The following is a 24,418-nucleotide window of genomic DNA, read 5'->3' as shown; positions in this document are numbered from 1 at the left end:
TATTTTCTGTATCAACTGTAAATTTTTCCATGACGTTAATCAGAGTGCATTTTAACGGCATGAAGGGTCCAAGCACAACAAAATAATGTCACACAAGAAGTCGACATTTTATTGCTTCTTTGTGTGGACACACAGAGATGTACCTAATCGAATACTTGAAGTGACCTATAGTGAACTTAGCAGTGTGCCCCGTGATACCGGACAATCATTTCAAAAATCATCAGACCATTACTCGCCAATTATGTTGTCAGTAAATTTTTAGGACAAAGTTAAATGTCCGAGGTTATAAAACCTTTTTAAAAATGTTGTAGTGAACTACTGTGATTGGAGTTAAAAGTCACTTCTCCTTACATATTTATGTTATATTTCAGCAAGAGACAAACGTTAAGACAATGACCCCTTTACGGCGTGATTGAAATAACGTTAAAATACACGAAATTTTGATATCGTCACGACGATGTTCTTCAAGAGACAAATATATTTTACGTTAATATCTTCCTATGACATACATTGGTATTTCATAGATGTTTATGCATCAGAATACGTCGTAAAGTCGATCTAAAAGACTGGGAAATTGAAGGTCATTTAAAAATTCTGCTGTTAACGAAATTTGTCCATCAGCACTGCAATCGTAGCATTTAAGAAGTAACAACTACTGCTCTTAAGCACGTGTGGACTCAACTACCAATTAAAAGTGTTATCAACATAACATCAGCAGATTGTTTAATTGCACATTTAAATGCAATGGCCCGGACAATGACTCTCAAGACAACTGATTGACTTACATTTGTTTTGTTCTACGGATGTTCATATTTTCCCCCTTTTATGATGTATTAGAATATTTATGGATCGATGCAAATGACAGAGAAGAGGAAGGCCATTTCAAACATTCCGATGGTACAGAAATGTGTCTATTACGTTGGGACCATTGGGAGCCGAACAATAGCGGTGGTGCAGAAGATTGTGCAGTAATATGGTAATTTAAAAGTATATTTATTTTATTTAATTAGTCGTTGACAAGCAGTAGCAATCAAAATAAACATTAGTATGTTATTGTGTACTGACTGATGTCATTGCTTCGCTCTACAAAGATAAGTGTTGGCAAGAGGTTCCTAAAGGGCAATATGTAAATGGTTCATGGCAGAAGTTTGAACAATGAAATATTTCTGTGTTGTTAGTCTGGTGTGAGGACAAATGTTCATCTACAGGTAGTGCATCCTTAAGTATTATCCCAAGTGTACACATGTTACTGTCTCGTGTTTTCGATTGTAAACCATACTGTTTAGAACTGATCAACTGATAGAAGAAATGTCCCTAAGACATAAATAAACAGTTGAAGCACTACAGTAATTTGGAAGTACGCTTGAGGTAGTATGCGCCTCGCAATTGAAAGACTTAAACTTTGGCTCAATGGCTCAAACTTTGCTAATCAAATCAAGGAATAAAAATTTGAGGTCATCGTGCAAATTTTGATACCAGAGACACAAATCACCAAAGATTTTACTACATTGAAATTCAAAATGGCCGCCATGCCTTTTTAACTCTATGGAGAAAAATAAATTTTTAGATTTGCGAAAAAAAATGACAAACGTTTTTCTCTGCCAAGAACTTTAAAATGAGCCCAACTTTTGGTAGATCAGAAAAGAATTGTCAAAGTTTGAGAGTCCGAATATCTGTCCCAGAGGCGAATTCTACCTTTGCCAAGACCACGGTACCGCTGATTTCAGTTTCTCCTCATGTATATCAGGCATACGCACCTTTTGAATGACTGGACTTGTAACGGTCGATTTATGTTCATGTGTCAGTACGTTCACAGCACAGCTGATCAAGGTTTGTAAATTTCGTTTTTCTTGGTAACTTGACTTCTTATGCAAGGTATGCGGACTACAAGTTTCGAAACCTCGAGGACTGAAGTTGTTGTCATAGGACTTTCTAGTTTTCATATCAAGTAATACATTCGTGTACACATTCCTCATCTGTAATTTTACCTTCCTAACTTTCTCTTTCTCTATTCAGTTGAGGCACTTTCATATATTTGTAAATTCTGCAAACCCCTACGATTGCACTTTTGCGGCTTACAATGCCATTTAAAAATCACCTGTTCATTCAAAATGCCACTAAGATCGGTAATAACTCTCCCAACTCTTGTCATCAATTTTACAATATGTTTTTTTCATATAATTCCTCTTTTCTATACCAAGAAAATACTTTGTAACTTTTCAACTTTTCCGACCCGACGTGATTTGCACTGACTTGAGGTCCCTCTGCTTCCTCCATCAAAATTTCGTTCGCATCAACTAGACTTTCTTGTAAACTATATTTTCAATTGAAGTTTCAACACAAAATATATTTTTCTATGTAAATATAATACTTTACACGGTTCGTATTTATTTCTTTACAAGCGCTTGTAAACAGGACGGCGCCCAAGGATTTATTTTCGTACACTTCCGGCCGCTTGCATTATATAGTATAAACTGCGCATGCGTAGTCACTCAGCCGCTGGTGCGACTATTAAATACAACGTGTTCATTATATAAAATATCTTCATGTGTAAATAACACATAGATTATTATTAATACCCACTTTCTCATCAAGTCAGGGGACTGCCATCTCATGAACCTTCCTTCTTTAGGTCAATTCAGTCAAAGTGTGACAATACGAGTTTCGCTGGAATACATATAAAGGGTAAAGGTTACCTAATGAATTGACAAATAATAGGACGTAAAGTCAACTTGGACCAATGTTTTGATATAAATCTTTATCACAATGAGCCATGGGGTCAAAAGTGCTAAATCGCTTCAGTTTAAATCAACCAGTAATACAAATGTTTTTAAAGTAATTGATCTGTAGTTAACATTTTTTATTTTAACATTGGTTCTGAAGCAGCTCACTGAAGAAACCGCGCTTGTACCTAAAAAACTATCGTTGAAGTTTGGATTACATCAAATTTTAGCTCTCAACAAAAAGTTAAAACATTTTTTCGGACATCATAAGAGTTGCAGCTGTACATACAATGGGGATAATAATGCAAATTGCATATTTTTAAGTGTATTACAGTATTACCTAAAGTTCAGCAAAAACCTGTATAACAAGAATATTAGGCATATGTAGAGGCTCAAGAAAGGTTCACTCTCTTCCCTTTTCCTCTGATAGATATAATGGTTAACCTTGGGACAACTTGAAGGTTTCATTGTATCTTTCAACTTCACAATATGCATACGAGTACTGCTTGAAGGACGGAGGGGCTTTATTGAGAATATCGGACTATCAAACAATGGTGGAACTATCAAGGCTAATGGCTGTCCATGATCCGGCTTCCCAAGTAGTGGGTTGTAAGTATTACTCTCTCACAAAAGGCGCGGACATTTAGACAGCCATTAAAATCATTGTTTCGCGTCCAAGTGCCTTTTCACAATATGAGTGGTTTCAGAACGTGTGGACAAGATACTTAGGTATCTCAAGCGTGTTTTCTCACAAACCTTTAATCCTCACGAGTAGTAATTTGAAAAACAAACTTTTCTCATGCTATATGAACAAAAGCGACCTATCTATCAACACTGTGGATTGACGGTGTCGGGCTGTATCCAGGACGAGTTTGGACAACTTATGATGGAACACCACTAAGATACTTACCATGGAGTAATGGAAGGCCAATCTCTCTAATGGATCACGCTGCATTAGAGCTTCCACGTAAGTAGCCCACCATATTTAATATTGAACTTCGAAGTCTTTGCCTTGATGTTGGATTTAATGATCAAGGTTGCTAAATCTGAGCTTACAAAGAAGCAGAAATCAATGGTGTATTTGCAATGAATTTGAAATATAAGGTTTATTACAGTGCTGAAGGGCAACTGAACAACAATTGTGGCAAACTAAACGCGCCTTTCAATAAGCTAGATAGAAAGCCAAAGTAAGAACAATTTGGCTGATCATTCTAGTCCATAGTGATTGGTAGAAAGTGAAGAATCTGATTGACAGAATGAATCGCACATAGGATCCGCTTGGTTTTATTTCTTACTTCACAATCTTCAAATGAATCGTTATTTGTCTCCGTCCATCTTCTACATAGGTGAAGATTCTACACTGCATTGCTTAAAATTGCAGTCTCTTAGAATGGTACGTTAACAACAAATGTCATGTACGTCTTTAAAGTTCCCTAATAGCAGTTTTACTTTAAATAGTTGTAAAAAATATCGAAATCGAAGCTACCATCACGCACCGTAAAGCATTGTGCCTCAAGACAATTCCTGCCTTACATTTTAATTATATTCCTTTTATTGATGTCTTTCAGTTATAGCCCCCACGTATTCTGGGATACCTGTTGTCGATGCCCGTTTAAGTTTGTATGCCAATACAGTACGTTTCATAAACCATGTCTTTGCTATTTTAGCAATATTATAATAACATGCACTGATTATTATCTTTACATTTGCAAAGGATAAATTTAAGAGCAAACGTGTTTATTTTCGATTTTGAAGCTTTGTGTCAAACAGAGGTCACTCGACTGGCCCAAAATAATTGCGCGGTACACTCTACTTACGTCTGTATGACACATCTACAATTTCAAGCTTGCCATCCCGGGCTACATTAAGTAACGTCATAATAAACATTGCTATTACACATGGGGTTGGGTGTAATACAAGTGTATAAACAGTATGGATGTCTCCGTTTTTTGCTATCTTTGACAATCATATGATGACATGAGCTTAATATCTTTTCTTTTATCATTAAAAGAATATCTCAATACATAGTTAAAATATCGTACATACTCTTTTGTAATGTCTGGGAATGTTAGAAAAAAACAAAAAGATTTCAATAGATGGCACAAATGATGGATGTGTTGTTTTGGGTCACAATATGACGTCAAAGCAAATTCAATAAATCCAAATCATGCAAAGTAATTAATACCAGGTCCTTGAGTACAAAATATCAAAAACAAAAAAACTCAAGATAATTAAGGACCATGTTAAACCACGAATAAAATTATAAGCAGTGGTACCAGGTACAGGTGGCCAGAATATGTAGCGTATCCAGCTAGCATGCTACACCCGTCAAGCATGGCACTTTACTGTCAAAATCAATGTCAACTCAGTGAAGCTACCGTATAAGGTCAAAGTTCGGAATACTACCAAGCAATAGGTGTATCATATTTGGAAACCGTGTCGCAATATCTACCATAGAATTTCTTAAATGATCTTGCACGTCTACTTTCCAAGAAGTAGAACTGTCTCACTAGCTTAAAGGTCAATGAGCATGTCTTTTGTGAAAATCATCATATGACTTGCAAGCTCTACAGTATCTATAGAGTTGTAAAACCATAAGCTGGAGCAGATGGAATGTTGCTCGACAAGTAGGGAGAGTTGATATTGTGAAAATTAAAATCATCCCTACTGTCATATAGCTTTCTGTGCAGAGCACGATGTCTTATTCGTCGCGCTTTTTGTAGTTTCTTTGATGTCTAACTCACCTGGATAAACATAATTCAGATAATTTGATATATTTGGATTATTCAAACTTAAAAGTCATCAATATATCTGTGTTTTTAACATATTGTTCACACTGCAATGCCCAGTTTGCCTAAAACCATGCCTGCAAATGTAATGAATATGTTGTCGATGACAAGATGAAACATGTTAATAATTATCAGTGTATTAATTAATTATCAGGGTATTTATGTTTGGCATCACCGTTATTACTGAAATATCCTTTTGTTCGTGTGATGACAAACCCAGTCTTGGAGTGACTTTTACTCTTGTCCCCGCTATACGAAATATCACAATGATCATGAATTACTCCAGGCCATCGAAATTAATGTCTTCAAGAACCTCTTCAAGTTTTGTATTACCTTCGGAAGCTGCCTTTGATAATTGAATGCTAACGTATTAATAAGTTTAATTCGATATGGCTGCACTCCAGTTTGACCTTCAAAAAACAACTTATTTTTTGTGCAGATTGCTTTTTCAAATTTAATAAACCATGCCTGGATTCTCTATTTCAGATGTCTCCTATCAACCCAAAATGCCGCCTATTAGTCAAGCTATCTTTGATGAAGTGTACTATGCAGACACTCCTGATTGTAGACGAAATAAACAAACAACATCTCTTACGACGTCACCATTGATGAGTGTTTTACCAAGTGACACTGTAACAAGCCAGATTAAGCCAACCGTAGGTAGAGCAAAATATACAACATACCTGGAGAATGTCACCCAAGAATTATCAGTTTGGAATGTCACAAATGAGAACTTTACGTCTGAAAGGGCACAACATATTACATTTTGGGAGGATGCTAGCAAGACTTCATCTGGTGATGATGTTACAAGCGAATCACTTACATCCGATAGTGGAAACAATAAATCGTTTCCGCGGGGAACTGATGAAGTTACATCTGAGTATATTACTGAATACGAAATTAATGCATCAGGAAGTGAAGTTAAAGTTAGCGAAGCAGAGCCTCTACTATATGTCGATTGGAATTCAACAGCTCAAAATGATGAGAAACTTTACGAGAAGACAACAATCAACAAGCTCGAGGAGGACGATACTGTCAATATTGAAGAGAGTACTCTGAGAGAGCAGAATGGTGGTGTCAGTAACAAAATTACAATGTCAGAAAACGCAGCGAACGACATCTTGACAAGAACACGTGAAAACACGGCAAACACTTTGACTAACAAGGAAACCAGTACAAAATTAAATACAGGAACCAGAAATACCGTCAATGTGTATGATAGTATGATTCCCATGGGAATGTTTTTCTCACGAGGCGTGGATGAATGTGAGTAGCCTTCGTTATTAGCAAAGATTATTCGTTAAAAATAAAAGAAAGTGAACAGCTCCTTCGGCATTTACTGCAGTAACGTCACTCAAACTATTAAACAGTAACTGTCCTGAACCTGTCCTGAAACGTATCTTTTGAAAATAAAGTTCAACACAATGAATTATATTGTTATCTGAAGCTCCCCCGGGTCTCCGCTGCACGTGTATGGACAGTACTTGTATTTGAGTTTAATATTGAAACCGAGCTTTACATTGCTAACATAGTGAATTTGTTGTGCCGCGATTCTACCCCAAGAAAAAAACAAAACAAATGAAAGAGTATACTACCTTCAGGCAAATTATGAAAGTCACCGACTGTTTCAAGGTACCCAACTGATTTAACACATCTTAAAAATCTTACTTCTGATCAAGCTGTTGTCACGTCTGTACTGATTTTTGGTGCATTGATGTGTGTGCTTAAATCTGTCTGCTTAAATTTTGTGTTATGCTCCGTTCTACCGTGTAATAAGTTTGTAAACAATCACCGCAGATTACTAGGTCTTATTTCTGACTTTTAGTATTTATTCATTTACACTTTGAACGACAGGCCTATTAACTCAAGTTACTAGTAATATTGTTACGCCCTCCCTTGACTTCCCCAACGTGGCCAAGGCGTGTGAAGGTTGATTCAAGATCGTACGAGAAGGAGATAGGAGATCATGTCATACTTTTAATCAATTAATAAATTTTGTTGAAGTTGAATGAGAACAATCGAGTAAGGCGTATTCCATGGTGTGATCCTGTACAATTTTACGAAACAATCAAAGTAAAGTTCAACTTGATGGCCATTGTATAAAGATGATAATTTGGCAGTAATATAAGTTAAGAAAAGGTATATAACTTTGTAGCAAACGTACAAGACAGATCAAAATTGGAGACATGTATCTCGAGAGATCTTGAAAAAAAGATTTAAAGAAATGCTACAATCTACATCTTAATGTGTCACCTTCAGTTACAGAAAGCATTACGATTCAGACTGGTACCTCAACTCGTGTCCCTTATATAAGCGCGAGCTCGACAATATTTTTGGGCTGGCATAATGCACAGAAAAAACATTGTCATTGTAAAAACAATTGCTAGAAAGAAATAATATTGATATCAAGTTTATTTTAAAATGTACATTGGTTATAACAAAGTCTGTAGCAGCACAGTCGTTGCAATTTGGCAAGGAATTCCATACTTTTGTCACTCAACAACGAAAATTTCATTAGGATTATCATTTTAATATGAGGAAAGTGGATTGCAGTTCGTCTGGAATCAGTTGATCATTGTAATTGAATTTCCACTGACCCTAAATACACATCCTATAACTTTCCTTATGGCCGTGTACATAGAGCAGTTCATTTTTCTTGAAAAGAAGACTATTCTTTATCGTATGTCTGACATCTTCGATTTCATTTCTCGACAGGTAATGGAAGTAACGATGCAGCAATTGTAATAATCAGCATTGGTGTCGCACTTCTCGTCGGACACTTGGTGTTTCTTTTCATCCTTCTTATATTTGTAATCGTAAGGATAAGAATGTTTCCTCGAATAATGACACTTAGATCGATCATTGACGGAATTTCCTAAACATAGGTCTGTTACTGCGACGGCATTCTTGTATCTTTTGAGCGATGTCTCAAAAACTTGACTTTTGCTAAAAAAACTTGAGCCATAATACATACTCACATAGTATTGCAATACGCTTTTCTAAAGCAGTGTTTCTCAAATCATGGCATATGTAAGATTGTTGTATTCACAAAACTACAAGTCCTAATGCTAATGTGTGTAATTTTCATGTGAACAATATATGACGTCAGTTACATGATATAAGTCAATATTATAATAAATGTGTGTGACATATTTCAGAAAAGATGGTGTTTATAGTTTTTATTAAATAACAAAAAACATTATATCTTTCGGGGTTATTAAACGACGTTTAAGCGATACCGCGTCGTATTCGAGTGATGTGTCCGTATTTTGACGAATTGCACAGCAACGAGTCAAAATGCGGACACATCACGAGAATACGTTCGCCCAAACTTCTTGTAATAACCCCTTCATCATACATGCATGCTTTGGTTATGACCGTTTCCATACGGACTTTCCGAAATTAGAGACAAAATCAACTGAAATCGACCATGCTTGCTCCTCGCTGTACTCATAAAAAGTTGGTTGGTAGGGAGTGATGACAATGGTATCACATTTTGATATTATTCCGCTGTTGGGCCAGTCCACGTAAAGGAAGTGTTTAAGGGCACACGTTTAAGCGAACAATTTAAACATTAAGATGTCGAAACAGGTTTTCACAATTTGAAGAAGATTTATTTTGAGCTTAAAGTAGCGTTGGAAGTAAAATATTGACTGGAGTGTATAAAATGAGTGTGTTTTCGTGTTTTGAAACATAATCTCATCCCGTCGCTAAAGTTATGAGGCCCACCAAAACGGGCCGAAAAATACTCGCGCCGCGCGAGCACCAGCTTTTGATTTCAAACTCGATGGAGTACGAACAGCTGAGAGCATAGAGTTAGAGCAAGCACCTTTGCGACATGTATGAATGCACAGTAGATTTAATAGCCGTACCAGTCAGTTTATCATCAAGAATTATACATGTCCTCAGACGTCAAATATGCCAAATTTAGGGACTGGACGTAAATTAGCAGGGTGGAGGGCCGGGGGGATTGGGGGAGGGTCACAAATTTTTGAGCCTCTGTTTGGGGAGGGTCACAATTTTTTGAACTCCTCTAAGGGGGAGGGTCACAAATTTTTGCGCTTGTTGTCGGTGCACTAAAAGTAGAACAGCCATTGGATCCAACAATGCTGTGATGTGCCATTATACTTCACGATTCCAGCTTCAATGTGTGTTACACTTCAGTGAAGATTTGTAGTCGATAAAGAAATGAAACTACTAAGATATTAACTTTATAATCTGAAAACGAATTAAAAGGCGTTAATATATTTCCGTTGGTGCTGAAATGTATGACACCGTTCAAAAGTAGACGGCCGTCAAGACTTGTGTTAAGGGTAATGTCATATTGCAAACTACACTGGATAACCTGTTTCAGCGAGCTATCGAAGAGCATCTTCAAAATATGTTAATAAAACCCCCAACGATGAACACTTAGCTATCGCCTTTAATTGAAATTGCATTTCTAATCTTACTCTATCAACATTGTGTTCAGTAAAGGGCGTTGTCTCTTTTCATTAGTGACTTTGTAAGACCGACCAAGGTGCACGATTTGCGATGGCGCCATTACGTCCATACCTTGAAGGCAAGGTTCGGTATAGCATCCATACATCAAGTGCCTGCGTATATTTAGTAACTTCGGGATGGCAACCATGATGGGGATCTGAATCCCAACATGAAAAAAGGCTTGATTCAACCACGCTTTTACTGACATCTATACACAAGCTGTTATAAACATTGTGGTTATAACAATATGCATTTAATGTAACATGTATTTTTATCCCGCAAGACTAGCTTTTTCATCTCCAAATGGGTGCAATTGAGTAACTGACGACTTGAATATTTTGCATTTCGTGCATGTTTTCTCTATTTCTGCACATTTTACGCCATATATGACTTCCTTCTCCTAATTTCTAAGAAAGGTAAACCAAAAGTAACATAATGGCTGTTATTTTACGATTGAGAATCTATTATAACATGTGCATGATTCTGATCTTCGACAATAAAACCAAAGAAGTCTGTGAATAGGAATCGTTTTTTGACACATGTTGTGTTTATTCGCCGGTTGATGACGCCAGTTCCATTTACATCAGCGACAAGTTGGAACCAACCCATGCGACCCGTATATCTGCCCGATGTACATCCGACGGCAACCTATTCCTGGTAAAACAACTGTCATGTGTCACGTTCTCACAGTCATCCATTGCAGGTAAGAAATCTTTATCTGGTGACTTTGCAATGAAGGTTAAGTGAAATTGCATGGTGAGATCTCTTTTCTCGCTTCCTTTACAATGAAAGCAGTTGCACGTCAGATTATAATGCGACTTTTCACCGGAGAGTTCTTGAGTATTACTTTAGGGAGAGAGAGAGTAACACAGAAACAAGATTTAGTCAAGATCAACACGGCTCTATTGAAACTTTATCAAAATATTTCTGGAAAAATGTTTGTGATTTAATTTATATTTGTAAAAATATCATACTTGTCATTTAAAGACTCGATTGTTGTAAATCTTTATGTTGATAACTGTATCAACCATGTCAGTGTAATTGCAATGTTTTCAATTTACAAATCATAGGTAATTTGTCAAGGCAAGAATCTGTACACCTTTAAGAACTTCTGCACATATTGTCTTTTTTAAGAAGATGTAGAATGAAAATTGAAACCGAAATTAACAGCGATATTGTCAGACAAAAAGGGGAAGACTGGTTGAGAATTATGTCCTAGTACTTCTCTGGCTTTCGTTAGCGTATACTATATAAATTTACACATAGGCCTACTCCACTCGACACGGCACTGGACACGCACGTCTGACATAAAAATGAGCAGTACAATCATAGTTAATTTTTGGAATAATAAACGATGTATTTTCGAAGGAAATGAAAAGAAAATGCATCCCTACCGTCTGTATCGAACTTTAAACATCAACTTTTAATATCATGTCATTCAAAATGCTGAAACACGTGAAATGCCAGGGATAAAAGTGACGGAACTTTCATGCATGGCCATCAACGACTGTTGCAGCGAGCTGCATGTATCAGCTGATCGATGCGATCGGATTTAGAATGTCACTAGAAGTACAGCATCGTTGGACAGCAAAATCATGTTGTGTCAATTGTCATGTTCAACGAACGCTGGCAGACTACCCATAGAGGGAAATGTATATTTTATCACAGATCAATCTGACTACAAACGTTGCTAATTTGTTGCTATGTTACCGAATGAATAGAAAAGAAAGAAAACTACACATTTTGTATTAAAGAAAGAGAGAGATCACGGTATTTTCTAGTATTTTAGACGATATAAATAGAATCAACCATCGATAAAACATACTCGGGCCCCGAATAAGTAAGCATTTTGTAGAGCAAGTAACGTTCCCGTTACATTTGAGTGAGCAGGCTGTAGTTCGCCAATATTTGTGGTAGATTCAAAATGTAATTATAAGGCTCGTTTCCTTGGCCCTGTATTCCCAGCTGAAGATCTAATGCCATTCTATTATTCGCAGGATCTGCAATAAAAGGTATTTCCATTTATCACTACGTTTGTTGTCCAATAAGTCTATGACGTATTCTACGAACATTTCATGAGAGAAGAATAAAACCCTTCATCAGAAGGGTTTTATTAAATGCAGTATGGTCTCCAACTTGTAAATGTCAAAGTTTTAATTCATACTTTTTGCATTACGAAATATCATCTCGAATGGTACCTATATACCCAAATAATTTTGCTTACTTTACTGAAATTATGTTTGAACACCTTTTTTCATTTCTGCGGAAATTTAATATTTTTACCGCAGTCTGGAAAATTGTCCTTTACTGACCGGGCTTAACCTTATTTCTGACAAACGTGTATATTTCTGACAAATCAATTATCTTCGTCTACGCTACTGGTAAACTGTGTGTGTTAATTCCACACCATAATTAATAGCAAAATATAGTTTGCAAAGACACTAAAACTGTCAGGCGTAAAGACACGGTAGATTTCAAGCAAAACTGTCTGTTTTTGCCTTACTGTATGAGAGGCAGATGGCCATGATGCATGACAAACGGCCTCCGGCGGAAGGAAGAATATGGTATTTTTTCCGTCAACTTGTCTTTTGCCTCTTCGCCACTGCACGAATCTATTTTTACAATTTGTTTGAATATCAGAGCAGTATGAAAAAGTGCGTTGAAGCCCTTGTGATATGGAATTGTGCGGTCTTCAACTTATCAATAGTTGTAAGCCATACCAAAATATTCTGTAACTACTTAATTTACATCACAAATAGCTAATGTCCAGGTTCAAAAAAAAACTTGGCCACTACACTCACGATTAAAGTGATGCAGCAAATCGACGTGATATTCAAAATAGTTTAACTCTATGTAAAACCATATCATATATGACGATATTTGTGATATGCACGAAGTGATTAAAAATATTCTTACCCTAGTGCTTCTGGTGCATTTGTTCCCCTCTTGTTAATAACAACAGAATTGATTTAAACAGGTCACAATTGCATTGTTTTGTAACATTAATACAGTAAGGCTTGCAACCGTCGTAAGGACTTTGATTCATCCGTTTCCCTGTGAAATGTTCATCTTTGTAATGGAATTCTTGAACCTTGCTAGAAGTTCAAAAAAATGCTTCCAGCGCTACATGGCACTAGACTCCGGGTATGCTGTTCGCATCAAGTTTATGGCAAGTGTGTGCATATGGCATGAAGTTAAACTCATTTCTGTGGTCTTACTCGTGACTGCAAGATGTACGTTTGGAGTCAGCACCGTTTCTGTTCCTATATGCAGTATATTGCAGTCATCATGATTACAAAAGCACTTATGAACGGTAATGTATTATAACAATAACTTAACTGTATGTTTTTTTTTTAATTTTGTAAATGTCTCAATGGTAAGTGTAATAAGTAGCTGGCCATGACAATGACTACTTTGATCATTCTACGTATCCCTTCGCTCCTTTCTCGATATTTCGCAGTCATGGCGACATTCAAGTCCAGGGAATATGATTGCATTAGCTGCACATAAAATGGCAGAACTGGTAGTCAATGGTTTGGGTTTGAGTTTGATTAAAATCGTTTATCAGTCGTACACATCACACCTATCAAAAATATCAATGTACGAATTAAAACATCTCATACTGTTACTCAGCTAGATCATGAATTACTCAAAAAAGAATGCTCTTACATTACCTTGACCTGATGAATTTAAAATTTACCACTACATAGCTTGAATGTTATCCGTGAAGTTAGTTCTATATCAGAAGATAAGAAATCATATAAAAAGACAAAAAATATATATTGTACTTTTTCTAAGATTCTACTACTTTTTGCCTCCGTATGTCAACTACAGCTTCTTGCAATACTTCTTGTCTCAGAAGTATACACCATATGAAGTAGGATGAATTTTTTCACAATGAGAAACAATACGGAAATATCACTTTTAATGCTCTACTGCATATTCGTAATATATATATATATATATATATATATATATATATATATATATATATATATATATATATATATATATATATTATATATATATATAAATATTATATATATATGTATATATGTATATATATATATATATATATATATATATATATATATATATATATATATATATATATATATATATATATATATATATATATATATATATATATATATATATATAACATATTGTGGTTTCAATCGGATCGAACTCACAATGTACGGTACTCAGTCCATGTATTTTGTGAATAACCCTTATTATTTTTTACACGTGCAATTATAATTATCATAATCTGAAACATCACACAGATTGTCCTAAATGTAAAGTCTGAATGTTTTCTAGCTTACGATTGCGTTGATGGTAGTACATCTCCACCCTTCAAGACTTTTAGGATAAGAGCTACCTGGATAGAAGCCAAGTATATATGTGAAAACGATAATGGCCACCTGCCAAGATTTCATGACCCAGAGACTTATTCGATGTTTGCGACACTTGCACGCACGGAGTATAATAGTGGTAAACTAATTTACATTTTTCAGTCATTAGGTTATCTTGATTTAATTTTATGTTAATTAAGCTTTAATTTTCATTCAATTTTCCATGAAATCCATTGATAATTTTTAAGGGTCTTCACGGGACTCTTCTCTTCACTTATGCATCAGATTACGCATGGCTCGATGTAAATGAGAGGAAAACTGAAGGTTGTTTATATACTTTATGTGTCTATTACCAATGCAATCGTGTTTTTTAGTCCCCACGGACACTGTCCGGGGGGACTTATAGGTTTGGTCATGTCCGTGCGTGCGTGCGACCATGCGTGCGTCCATGCGTGCGTGCGTCCGTTCACGCAGATATGCCCAGGTTAATTTCTTTCAAACTTTGCACAAAGATAGTACCCTACCCAATACAGATGCACGTCGATTTGTTTCACAATGCGATCAAATTTGGCCGTGTTAGAGGACTTTTTATTTTTCACCTCCATAGACTCCCATGTACAAGGCAGATCTCCATAGACTCCCACGTATCAAGGCCGAGAAAAATAAAAATTTAGTTTCTCATCGTATTCATATTGCAAAAAGGATGCAGTGACACAGTTTTTAGTCCCCACGGATGAAGTCCAGGGGGCTTATAGATTGGGTCATGTCCGTCCATGAGTCCATCCGTGAGTCCATCCGTTCACGCAGATATCTCAGATATTTTGACAAAATGTCACGTGACCTTGGTGACCTTTGACCTCAAATATATATATATATATATATATATATATATATATATATATATATATATATATATATATATATATATATTATATATATATATATATATATATATATATATATATATATATATATATATATATATCCATAGCTCGGTAACCACAAGTGCTACACCCTTCATATTTGGTATGATGGGACAGCTTATGACGCCACATATTGTACCTCATCAATTATGCGCATATCTAATTTTGAGCGAGCCAATAGAGCTAGAGGTCTGATTTTTGGTATATAGGGATAACTTAGCAATACTATTTTTTTCAAAATGTCACGTGACCTCAGTGACCTTTGACCTCAAATATACATATTTGTCCATAACTCAGTAACCACAAGTGCTACACCTTTCATGTATGGTATGATGGCACAGCTTTTGACGCCACATATTGTACCTCATTAATTATGCGCATATCTAATTTTGAGCAAGCCAATTGAGCTAGAGGTCTGATTTTTGGTATATAGGGATAACTTAACTAAACAATTTTTTTGACAAAATGTCATGTGACCTCAAATATACATATTTGTCCATAACTCAGTAACCACAAGTGCTACTCCCTTCAAATATGGTATGATGGGACACCTTATGACGCAACAAATTGTACCTCATTAGTTATGTGCATATCTAATTTTGAGCGAGTCTATAGAGCTAGAGGTCTGATTTTTGGTATATAGGGATAACTTAGCAATACAATTATTTTGACAAAATGTCATATGACCTCAATGACCTTTGACCTCAAATATACATATTTGTCCATAACTGAGAAACCACAAGTGGTCAAGTGGTACACTGTTCATATATGGTATGATGGGAGACCTTATGATGCTTCATACTGTACCTCATAATTATGCATATATCTTATTCTGAGCAAACCCATAGAGCTGGATGTCTGTCATACATATGCACATAGATTTGTTCTGTGATACGATCCAATAAGCCGCCATGTGGCCATTTTATTACGATTTTTTCATGTCCTGAACTACAGCTCAGACATGTATCAAGCGAATTTATTTAAAAGTATTTTTATCACAGACCTAATGAAGAGGACTCTATCCTCTCTGAGGACCTGTAATCAAATACCCATTAACAAGTGGGGACTGTGTCATCAACAATGACTTGTTTTAATAAGTAACGACTAATTAACTAAATAACTTAGTACTAACTTAGTACGTTAACTAAATGCATTTAAATATGTGTGGACTCAGCTATCCATCAAAAGTATGAACGGAATAATACAAAATAATATTTGCAGATTGTTAAATTGCACCTTCAAAAGAAATGGACCGGACAATAACTATCAAGATACAATTGATTGGGGTACTGTATTTCGTTCTGCGGATTGTCATGTGCTTTCCCTTTTTTGCAAATATATCAGAATACTTATGGATAGATGCAAATGACAGAGAAACTGAAGGTCATTTCAAACATTCCGATGGTACAGAAATGTGTCTATTACGTTGGGACCACTGGGAGCCGAACAATAGCGGCGGTGTAGAAGATTGTGCAATAATATGGTAATATGGTATTTTTACTTCAGCCAATTCCGAATTTGCATATTTGATGAACTTTCCCGTTTAGGGATATATATCTGAATTAACTTGATTGTAGTTGTTAAAACTTGCTATATACATCAAAGATACTGTGATATAACAAGTCAAAAGACATTTTTACTTCAGCCAAAACCAAATTTGAATATTAAATGAATTTTCATAATTAGGGATATTTATCTGAATTGAGTAGATCAAAATTGATGAAACTCACTTTGTACATTTCAGACACTATAATACAATATTATTGAAAAACATTAAGCATTTTTTCTTCAGCCAATTCCTAATTTGCATATTTAATGATCTTTCCTAATTAGAGATATATGTCTGTATGACTTGACCAAAGTTGACAAAATTTGCTACACATATTGCAGATACCATGATACAACATTATTGACAATCATTGAGCGTTTTTAACTAAGCCAATTCCTAATTTACATATTTAATGACCTTTGCTTATTGGGGATATATACTGGGATTTACTTGATCAAAGTTGAAAAAACATGCGTTGTACATTTATGATTATACCAGGTACTAGGTCAAAACAATATCGAAATGTTCATGTCAGCTAACTTGCAATTTGCATATCTAATGAGCTTTCATAGCTCGGCATATGGCTTGAAAGACTTGGTCAACGGTAATTACACTTGCTAGATAAAGTGGTGATACAATAAGAGCAGTCAAATAACTTTAATATTTTTATTTCAGCTAATGACATATTTGTATACTTCATGACCTTTTAGGATTAATCGGCGGTGATTATTGTTCATTATGTTGATCATGATAATTTCAATGAAGTTGCAAACATGTGGCAAAGGTTCACATTTACACATAACTGCAATATAGAATGAAACACGTAAGCATTTTCATTTCATATCTGGTTATATGTTGTTTATCTGATGAGAGGCATCTGTCCACTTCATGGTAGTACATGCATCCTGTGGTATTATCTCAGATCATACACAAGTTACTATATCATATTGTCGATTGTAAATAATGCTGTTTAGATGTGGTCACTGGATAGGAGACATGTGGATGAATTATAAATAGGCGGTTGACGCACATTCAGTAAATTAAATATTAATGTACACTTGATCAAGATCACTTCTGATTTCATTTTCTCCTTGTGTATATCAGGCATACGCACCTTTTGAATGACTGGACTTGTAATGGTCGATTTATGTTCATGTGTCAGTACGTTAACAGCACAGCCGGTCAAGGTTTGTACATTGTGATTTTTGGCAACGACATATTAAGAATTCTTTGCTTCAGTACTGAAAGTGTTGAGATCTCGAGGACTCTGATTGCTTTCGTAGGAATGATTGCTGCTTTCCTCTCATTGTTTTCCTTTTAAGTCTTATACTAAGTCAGCGCCACTGAACTTTAATCAGAGTTATCGTTATAAAATGATGAAACTGTGATCTAGAGCCGCGGCTAAACAGCTTAGACTTACATCCAAATTTCCAGGCCTCGTCATCACGAGAAAGCAGGCTGGATCATTACGCAGTAAGCCAAGTCAGTGTTTTCCCGACGTCTGAAAACGGCGGCAGAAAACTTAGCCGAAACATGTAAATTTAACTCAAGAGCCATTGGTATATCTAGAATATTTTTAAAGGACTTGTTTTTTTTTTCAATATCACCAGTAGATGATACTTAGCCCTAGTGTTTCATTGTTTCTGTTATATTAGGTTTTGTATCTTGATATCTAGATTGATATCATTGATAGCTTGTGTTTTATGGCAATAGCAAAAAACGTTCACACCTTCGGAATACCACATAGTGCCCTACAAGGCCATGCGGTTCTCCCATATTATTAAATAACGATTGTAAAATATATGAAGTGAATTTTCTCTATTTAACATTTTTATATACATATTGGTTATGAAGCAGCACATCGAATGAAGCGCACCTGTAGCACAGAATGAAAACTCCAAAACAATACATCAAACTCAATATTTTAGCTCACATATCTTCCTTTCTCAGAAAGCTTATTAAAAATTGGGAACCATCAGAGTTGCAGTCGTGCATGATATATAAGGGGTATAGTACTACAAGTTGCTTACTTGCTATGTGTAGACCTGAACTTCAGTAATAGCCGGTATAATGCGATTGAGTAGTTAAGTGAAGTAAAACATATGTAGATGCCCACGAGAGGTTCGCTTTCTTCCCGTTTCCCCTGACAGATATAATGGTCAGTCTTGGAGATAATTTGAAGGTTTCATTGTATTCTGCAACTTCACAATATGCATATGAGTACTGCTTGAAGGACGGAGGCGCTTTACTTAGAATATCTGACTATCAAACAATGGCGGAAATATCAAGGCTAATGGCTGTCCATGATCCGGCTTTCTCATCCGGAAGTGGTAAGTATCATTCTGCCCAAAGCGCAAGGCAAGTTAGAAAGTCATCTATTAAATCACCTTTTCCCGTCCGTGTGTTTTTTAACAATATTAGTGGTTTTAGAACGCGTGGAAAACATCCCAACCATGTTTCCCTCCAAAAGCACAATTTTTCCAATAAAAATTGTTTTTTTATTATTATATTTTTGCATTCTATGATAGCAAGCTATAATTCACACGAGTTGTAACTTAATTTCAAAAACAAAATCTGTCTTACGCTATATGAACAAAAAGCGACCTATCTATGGAATGATGGTGTTTCGCTGTATCCAGGACGAGTTTGGACAACCTATGACGGCACACCACTGAGATACTTACCATGGACCGCTGGAAGACCACTCTCTGATATTTATCGACGCTGCATTGGAGCTACCACGTGAGTCAGTAGACCATGAAAATCAACCTTGAACTTTCGAAATCTTTGTGGTGATATATGGGATTTTATTATCAAGGTTGCTAAGTGTGATTTCACAAAGAAGCAACAAGAATGCCTGTATTTGCAATGAAGTTATACAGTTAATAACAGAACTGACAATGAGAGTGAGAAAGTATAAGCTGAACATCAACTGTAGCAAAGTAAATTCTCCTTTTAATAGGTTTACAATGAACGCGATAGAAAGCTAGAGGAGGAAATTTTGACGGAGGTTTCTCGAGCATACTGATTTGTAGAAAGTTACTGTGGCGTTTTATTTGCTGAATGAATCGCACCTAGGATCCGCATGGTCTTATTACTTACTACATAAACTTCAAATAAAGTGTCACTTGTCTCTGACACTCGGTGAGTCTAGACTGCCTCGGTAAAAATTGCATTCTTACAGAATGGTTCGTCAACAGCCCATGTAGTTCACGTCTATAAAGTTCCTTAACAGCAGTTTTATATTCACTTGGCTGTAAAAATATCGTAACTACCATCATTATCGTGTTAATGTTCCTAATATTTATATCTTCCAGCACTAGCCCTCATGTATTTTATGATACCTATTGTAGATTTGAAAACAAGTTTGTATGCCAATACAGTAAGTTTTATAGACTCCATCTTTCCTATCTTTGGTAATACTATGTTAAACCACGATGATGACGTCACAGTATACAAACAAAACCACATTCATTCAAGCAACCTCCTATTACCAGTCAAGGCAAGGTTAAGAAATTATCCTAGGTACTTTTAGAACCCACAGAGGTAGTTCTAGAACTACCTCTGGGGCTTCTGGAGGTAGTTGTATAACCCCCAGAAGTAGTTCTAAAACTACCTCTCGGGTAGGAGACACCCAATCACCTGTCAAACATAAATGCAAATACACTGTTTAGTTTGCAGATTTCCGTTTATTTCTTGGGTACAATAACTGATTCAGAATGTCATTTTAACAAATTTATGGTAATACTGATTGAAGATGAATCCTTTGCCGACACTGCCGCTGCCGCTGATTCCGTGGCTTTGGTCACACTGTTCACCGATGTACATGACAATTTTCTTGGTGGCTCTTGGGCTTCTCCATTGCCTGATATTATATAGAAAAGACATGTAGTCGATTAGTCGATAAAGTGCAGTACAGTCAAACACGGGTGAAATAAATGCGTTACAAACACCAACCAACCGCTGAACAGAAATGTCATTCACCCCCACCCCCAAACTGTTATGACATCTTATGAACAAATTAAAAGTCTGTTTCTCATCCTACGTCTATTACAAAAATACCGCAATTATACGGTGTCGCCCAAATTTGATCCGAATTGGTACATACCAGTATGGGTACCAAAGATCAACAATAAATGTTGCTTCTATCCCTTCAGTGCAGGAAAATTCTATGTTGATGTTATGACAATGATTTCTGCAAAGTACAACCAGAAAAACAACAAGAAATATTTAAACCAGAAAAACAAGAATGACAACTTCTGTTACATTTCCCAATAGCTATGAGGTCTAATTCATTATGGTTCAGTTCACCACTCTTTGTTTCATTAAATTTTAAATATTTAACATTTGCGCGCACCTTGCAGAATTCTGCTTATTTTGTCTTGCTGTTCGTCAGATGTGCGCTTGTAGTGTCGGACAGCGTCGTACGATGGCCAGTCTTTTCGCAGATCAACTGCTCATCAATATCGGCATCATACAAGCGTGTTGCTGCTGTCTGTCGCCCTTAAAGAATAATATACCACATGTAGTCGTAGGTTTTGCCAGAGGATATAGGTAGTAACCATCGTCAGGTCTATTTGGAGGACTGTTGAGGAAGAATAATAGAAATAAATGTTTACAGTCAACATGAGCATAGTTTACGTGTAGATTGCACGCAAATGTTTCACAAAGTTTACGAGAGGACACATCAAGATGCCATTAGCCCAATGTAGAGGTTTGATATTTGACTGATACAGGGTGAGAAGTTTCTGTTTGCTGTACGTTAGAAATCTAACTATATGAATGTGTGATAGAGAAAAATGGGTAAAACTTACTATAGATTGTTGTAGCGTTCATACAGTCTTACTATATATCTCTCTGGGTTGTGAGCATTATCGTATGCTCTTGTGACTTTTTGACGAATTTTTCGACTCGACAGTCCTCCCTGGTTAGACTTACTGACAACTTCTCTATAGTCCAGATACTTTTTGCCTGATACATCTATTTTCAGTTGTATTGAGAGTTTTTTTATGGCGCAGATTTCTGTGCCATATACCACCACGTAGAGCAAAGTGCAAACCAAACAAGTAAATTTGAGAATCAAGGAGCGATGCAGTGTATGATCTCCCAAGAGTTTCCTATCCCATAATACGTTTTCTTCGTCAACCGATATGATTTGCTCTTGCCTTCTGTGAATTCCAATCCAACTTTTGCCTCTCATTTCATGACACAATCGAGACTTCTTTTTATATCAGCGAAAAATAGGGTCACTCAAAATTGTCACGTGTTCTGACAAGTACTTTTGTATACACATGACAATAAACCTTTTTGCCGGGAAGATCAGAACCGTCGCGTTTTTTTTCACTTCTTGAACGAATCTTGTCAGAGAGAAATTAATATCATAGTTTGTCATTTCAGTGACGGTTCGATTTTGCTTAATTATTTTAGCTTATTGTCTTCAATATGCCTGTTTCTTTCCTTACGCCATGTTTCGAATAATGAAACGGACCAATGTAATTTTTTCCTAGTATTGCAAGGTACATTGACATCAAACATTTTTTTGTGATTCTGAATCGCATACTTGTACCCCGACTCTCAAACTATCCTTATTTTTCTGTTTGTCTGAGTGACTATTAGAGGGCGCCCCCTCTAAGTTTTTCCAACACTGCGAATTTCTTGGTTGACGCTGCTAGTGCCCTCGGTCCCATAATACTGTAAGTTGTCAAAGTCCATAAGGAAACTCTGGGGAGAAAACACTGGGAACTCACCATAAGAGTCTGGTTCCGATTCAGTGTCCTTAAATGAGTTTTGTGTGATGAATATACTGTCACTGTCAGACATGATATGACCTGCACCAGCAAGCTCTAAACTGAAATACATGGGCAGCAGTTGTCTGGCACATCATCATGAGCGTTATGTAACACGCCTTCAAAATTGTAAAGACAGGCTGCATTTGGAAATTAGCATATAGTGTTGCGACTCGATATGTAAATGTTGAGATGAACACCTGCTGAAATGTGAACTTGCAAAGCTGAGCCAAGCGGTCCAGAACTATCTGGTTCCCTGACCCATTTCCCCGGTAGAGGGCGTGGGGAAATATAGGGTCAGGTACCGGGTAGCCATCTTGAACAGAATTGTGTTCAAGATGGCGGAGATTAGTCACCTGACAGAACATGCTACAACAAATATGGCTGCTACCATGAAAACGCCGGTCAAAATTCGACTGGATCAGAATTATGTTCGAACACAGGTATCCGAACGAAAAACATTGGCACACGAGACGGGAAACATAAACTGAAAGGATTAATCCAGAAGTACGGGGAAATAGAGGTGATTGAAGGCTGGCTGTGATATCGCAGCAGTACTTGTGGCGTGTATCGAACGCGCTAGGGTCATTGAGGTCATCGCCAACTGTGGCGTGACCCAAATGACCAGAGCACGTTCGATACACTCCACAGGTAACTGCGATATGACAGCTAATTGAAAGCAAACTTTGTTGGAACTGTGAACGACGATTGATTTCGATGGATAGAATGGTGTCCGAATTTCGTGAAAAATGCCAGGCATCATGTCGACGTTCTTAAAGTATCAAGAGGTGTGCTAAATCACAGTGGCTCAATAATGGAGGTAGAAAGTCTTTCTTTCTACCTCCACGGCTTTGTGGTACAAACAAGAAGTTGGTGTCAAGTGAGCCTGAAAGTGCGAAACCCAAGAAACATGAGAAAAAGTTACAAGTGTTACTTCCATCCAATCACAGCTTGTTTTATTTTAACCCAATAGCGTCCATGTTTACATTAGCCGGTACCTGACCCTATATTTCCCCACGCCCTCTACCGGGGAAATGGGTCAGGGAACCAGACTAGTCCAGAACTACCTGGCTTCGGCGAAGTTCATTTTGACCAAATTTGTGCCGCGCAAATTCCACCTTCAAAATTCACTAATAATCGTCTCTAGATTGTATATTTTGTGTCATTTTACTCTGTTTCTGTCTAGTACTTTGTCTTGTAGACATACAAAGTTTCAACTGTATCGTAGTTTGTCGAGGATCGTGGTTTAAGTTAGAGAACCACCCTCCCCCCCCCCCCGGTGATTTTTGATCTCGAATCGCCGAGGGCCGCAGGCCCGATGCGATTGCCGCAGGCCCGAGGCTATTCGAAACCAAAAACCACCTGGGTATCGGTGGTTCTCTATTACATAACATACACTAATTATCATCTTAACACTTGCCAAGGGTAATTTTAGGATGAATGTGTATATTTTAGATTTTAAAGCTTCGCTATGCTTTAAGCCACATGCAGCGCACACAGTTGACAAAATTTAATCAGGCTTGTGCACCCTGCTTACGGCTGAATATCAAACCTGAAATTAACACCTTACCATACCAGGCTAGATTACGATTGCTACGAAACAAGCTGTCTTTGTGTAACACCAGCATTAATAGCAATGGACGACCTTATTTGTACTATCGTTTGGTACTCTTATGATAACACAGCTGAATATTACCCTTTCTCTCATTGGCGGTTTTAATTTTTTTCATCCTCACATCACTTCGCCTGTGAACATTAAAATAATAGCTCAATATGTAGTTAAAATATCAAATATCCTCAGAGTCTTCAAA

At 36.6% G+C, this 24,418-nt stretch overlaps 1 protein-coding gene and 1 long non-coding RNA gene across 2 annotated transcripts; both read left to right on the top strand.

Annotated features, from left to right (window-relative positions):
* The first annotated feature begins 458 nt into the window (after positions 1–458).
* Positions 459–3,684, top strand: LOC139125826 (uncharacterized). The gene is made up of 3 exons (XR_011550368.1): positions 459–976; positions 3,154–3,332; positions 3,541–3,684. It is a non-coding gene; the product is annotated as an uncharacterized lncRNA (long non-coding RNA).
* A 2,292-nt stretch (positions 3,685–5,976) lies between these two features.
* Positions 5,977–6,786, top strand: LOC139125778 (uncharacterized). The gene has a single exon (XM_070691873.1). The coding sequence runs from the start codon at positions 5,977–5,979 to the stop codon at positions 6,784–6,786; it is 810 nt and encodes a 269-aa protein (XP_070547974.1).
* The last annotated feature ends 17,632 nt before the right edge of the window (positions 6,787–24,418 follow it).

This window comes from Ptychodera flava (genome assembly GCF_041260155.1).
Source record: "Ptychodera flava strain L36383 chromosome 3 unlocalized genomic scaffold, AS_Pfla_20210202 Scaffold_26__1_contigs__length_13983176_pilon, whole genome shotgun sequence".
In the NCBI taxonomy this organism is placed as follows: Eukaryota; Metazoa; Hemichordata; class Enteropneusta; family Ptychoderidae; genus Ptychodera; species Ptychodera flava.
Note: the sequence above shows the minus strand (reverse complement) of the source record. Positions and strands in the feature narration are given on the sequence as shown.

Coding starts and splice junctions, on each gene's coding strand:
- LOC139125778 (XM_070691873.1), top strand. CDS start 5,977: ATGCCTGGATTCTCTATTTCAGATGTCTCCTATCAACCCAAAATGCCG.